We start from the raw sequence: 3,215 nt of genomic DNA, 5'->3' as shown, positions 1-3,215 counted from the left end.
TGTTGCTGATATCCTGATAAACATTTTACTAATTAACCACTTTTTGATATCTTTCAAAAGAAGTGAGATATATAAACTCAAAGTGGACGATCCGGGTGTCGTTCTATTAGAGGTTTTACGGTATCATAAATTTTATAAAATTTTCTGAATCCCTGAAAGGCGCCAATAATAGAATGAAATAGAATGACAAAAATAGAATAGTCTGAATATTCAGAAACGAAATTTCGAATCCCTAGCGTTCTGAAAATCAAAAAGTCAAATCTTCATTTTCAATAAAACTCAAAAACTTGGAAAAAAGGTTATAAAGGTTATATAAGAAAAAAGATTATATAAAATTATCCTCCTGGCGGTGGTGGACAACTGAAAAATTCGAATTTCGCTGGAAAATGCTTTATCATCGGGCACCGTCTTTGTTGTCCTCCGTTATCAATCTGAAATGTGTATATTAATCCAAAAAATATTGCTTTTTCGATAAATAATTTGTCATATTTTTCTCTGACTTGTGCTTTTCCTCCCACTCACCCCGTCACCAATGACTCGTCTCATTTCACAGTCCTTATCACTCATTTTGTATAGTTTTTCAGAACTTGGAATTCTGTAGCACATCTGGAAATTTGAATTCTTTGAAAATAGAAAAAATTTGGGTTGTTTTTTTTAGAAAATTGAGGAAAAATTAATGAACGAAATTGAGCAAAATTCAAGCTAAAAAAGTTCAAAAAATAGGATTAATCGAATTTTTTTTTTGGAATTTCAAATCTTGAAATTTTTGATCCCATCATTTTTGATTTCCAATTAGCAATTAGACCCTAATCACAACTAATTATCTACTTAATAAGGCTAATTATCCAAAAAACAACCAACATGATTATGATTTTTCGAACAAAACGGTGCGATTTTCAGAGTTGGGCTTCGTTTTTCAGTGATTTTTATAAAATCGTGACAGGACTTTTGCAGGAAATCACATCCAAATTTTTTTCCATATGAATATTGATCGGCTTCCGTGGATATGAAGGTTCGGTTGATATGGTACCATTGGCTGGAAACAGATTTTTTTATTAGGTTGGCGGGAAAGTCTTTGTCACTTTTTCAATAGTTTATTTCTCAAAGAAAAAATAACCGAATAATTAATTATATTGTCCATCATTATCAACAACATGTCTCCAACGTTCCCTCAATTTATGGATTCCATTGCGGTAGAATCCAGCCGGGCGTGAGGCAAAGTATTGTTTGAGTGCCGCTTCGACCGCTCCACGGGAATTGAAGCTTCTTCCTTCGAAGGCACGTGTCATATCGCCAAATAACCAATAGTCGGAAGGAGCAAGATCAGGAGAATACGGGGGGGGGGTGAGGGAGAACATTCCATCCATATCCCATCAGCTCCTGCTTCACTTGTTTCGAAACATGTGGGCGAGCGTTATCATGTTGATAGTACACTTTCTTGTCTTTCAGGGCCGAACGGTCGACTGCTTTCTTGAGGTTTCGTAGTTGAGTAGTGTAGAGGTCTCCAGTTATTGTTTTGCCCTCGGGCAGAAGTTCCCAGTAGATGGGGCCGTGCACTCCCCACCACACAGAGAGCATAACTTTTTTCGGATGAAGGTCGGGTTTGGGGACATCCTGTGGGCTCTCTCCTTCTCCAACCCACTGGGATTTCCTGTGGTGATTATCGTAGAAGACCCACTTCTCATCTCCGGTTATTAGCCGGTCCAGCCATCGATCGCCCGCGTGGAGAGTGAGAAGAGTAATCGAATCGTCGACTCGGCGGTCAAGGTTGGCTTGAGTCAGGTGATGAGGTATGAATCGACCAAAAAGTTTTCTCATTCCAAGAGACTTCAAACCTTCAAGGACTGTGCTATGGTGAACTCCGAATGTGACAGCTAGTTCACGGCTAGATTGAAATGGATCCGATTGCAATGCGTGCTTCAGCTTGTCCAAATCCAACTCACGGGGTCTCCCAGAGCGATCCTTTTCATCGAGCGAGAAGTCATCTTTTTCGAAACGATGGAACCAATTGCGAATAGTATTGTAGTGAGGGGCATGTGTGTTGTACACATTCTTCAAGAAAGTTTCCGAATCCTTCATCGTGGTGTGAGATAGGAAGAGGTAAATCAAAACATGTCTGATGTGAATAGCAGTGGGAACAAACATATCGTTTCAATTACAGATGAGGAGCAGGGAAGGAGATGGGGACTTGTTTATATGGAAGGTTCTTATCACCTTGTTATTCACTAGAGTCGATATCATACACAGCCTCCATATACGAGAACAGTGATTAAACAAACAGAGTGACAAAGACTTTCCCGCCAACCTAATATTTTAAAATTTTTGAAATTTAAAAAATATATACTTTGGTCCGTTAAATGTTCGCTCGATGATTCCGACTGAAATCCAGCTGAAAATATTTCCAGTCGCCTCCAAATGTGTTGTCATTAATTCATTCTGAAATAAATGGTTTTGAATTTTAGAAAGAACTGGAAAACTCAAATTTTAGAATTTTAGAATTTTAGAATTTTAGAATTTTAGAATTTTAGAATTTTAGAATTTTAGAATTTTAGAATTTTAGAATTTTAGGATTTTGGAATTTTAGAATTTTTAGAATTTTAGAATTTTAGAGTTTTAGAATTTTAGAATTTTAGAATTTTAGAATTTTAGAATTTTAGAATTTTAGAATTTTAGAATTTTAGAATTTTAGGATTTTGGAATTTTAGAATTTTTAGAATTTTAGAATTTTAGAGTTTTAGAATTTTAGAATTTTAGAATTTTAGAATTTTAGAATTTTAGAATTTTAGAATTTTAGAGTTTTAGAATTTTAGAATTTTAGAATTTTAGAATTTTAGAATTTTAGAATTTTAAAATTTTAGAATTTTAGAGTTTTAGAATTTTAGAATTTTAGAATTTTAGAATTTTAGAATTTTAGAATTTTAAAATTTTAGAATTTTAGAATTTTAGAATTTTAGAATTTTAGAATTTTAGAATTTTAGAATTTTAGAATTTTAGAATTTTACAATTTTAGAATTTTAGAATTTTAGAATTTTAGAGTTTTAGAATTCTAGACTTTTAGAATTTTAGAATTTTAGAATTTTAGAATTTTAGAATTTTAGAATTTTAGAATCTTAGAATTTTAGAATCTTAGAATTTTAGAATTTTAGAATTTTAGAATTTTAGAATTTTAGAATTTTAGAATTTTAGAATTTTAGAATTTTAGAATTCTAGAATTT

The 3,215-nt window shown here is 32.9% G+C and overlaps 1 protein-coding gene across 1 annotated transcript; it reads right to left on the bottom strand.

Annotated features, from left to right (window-relative positions):
• Window positions 1–335: 335 nt before the first annotated feature.
• CBG25773 lies at window positions 336–2,427 on the bottom strand (the record flags this gene model as incomplete). Its single annotated transcript, XM_045243143.1, has 4 exons — window positions 336–431; window positions 523–606; window positions 862–1,036; window positions 2,345–2,427. The coding sequence occupies 4 exons, from the start codon at window positions 2,425–2,427 to the stop codon at window positions 336–338; spliced, it is 438 nt and encodes a 145-aa protein (XP_045098593.1).
• Window positions 2,428–3,215: the final 788 nt, after the last annotated feature.

This window comes from Caenorhabditis briggsae (genome assembly GCF_000004555.2).
Source record: "Caenorhabditis briggsae complete genome, chrII, whole genome shotgun sequence".
NCBI classification, from domain to species: Eukaryota; Metazoa; Nematoda; class Chromadorea; order Rhabditida; family Rhabditidae; genus Caenorhabditis; species Caenorhabditis briggsae.
The sequence above is the reverse complement of the archived record's forward strand: the minus strand, read 5'-3'. Positions and strand labels throughout refer to the sequence as shown.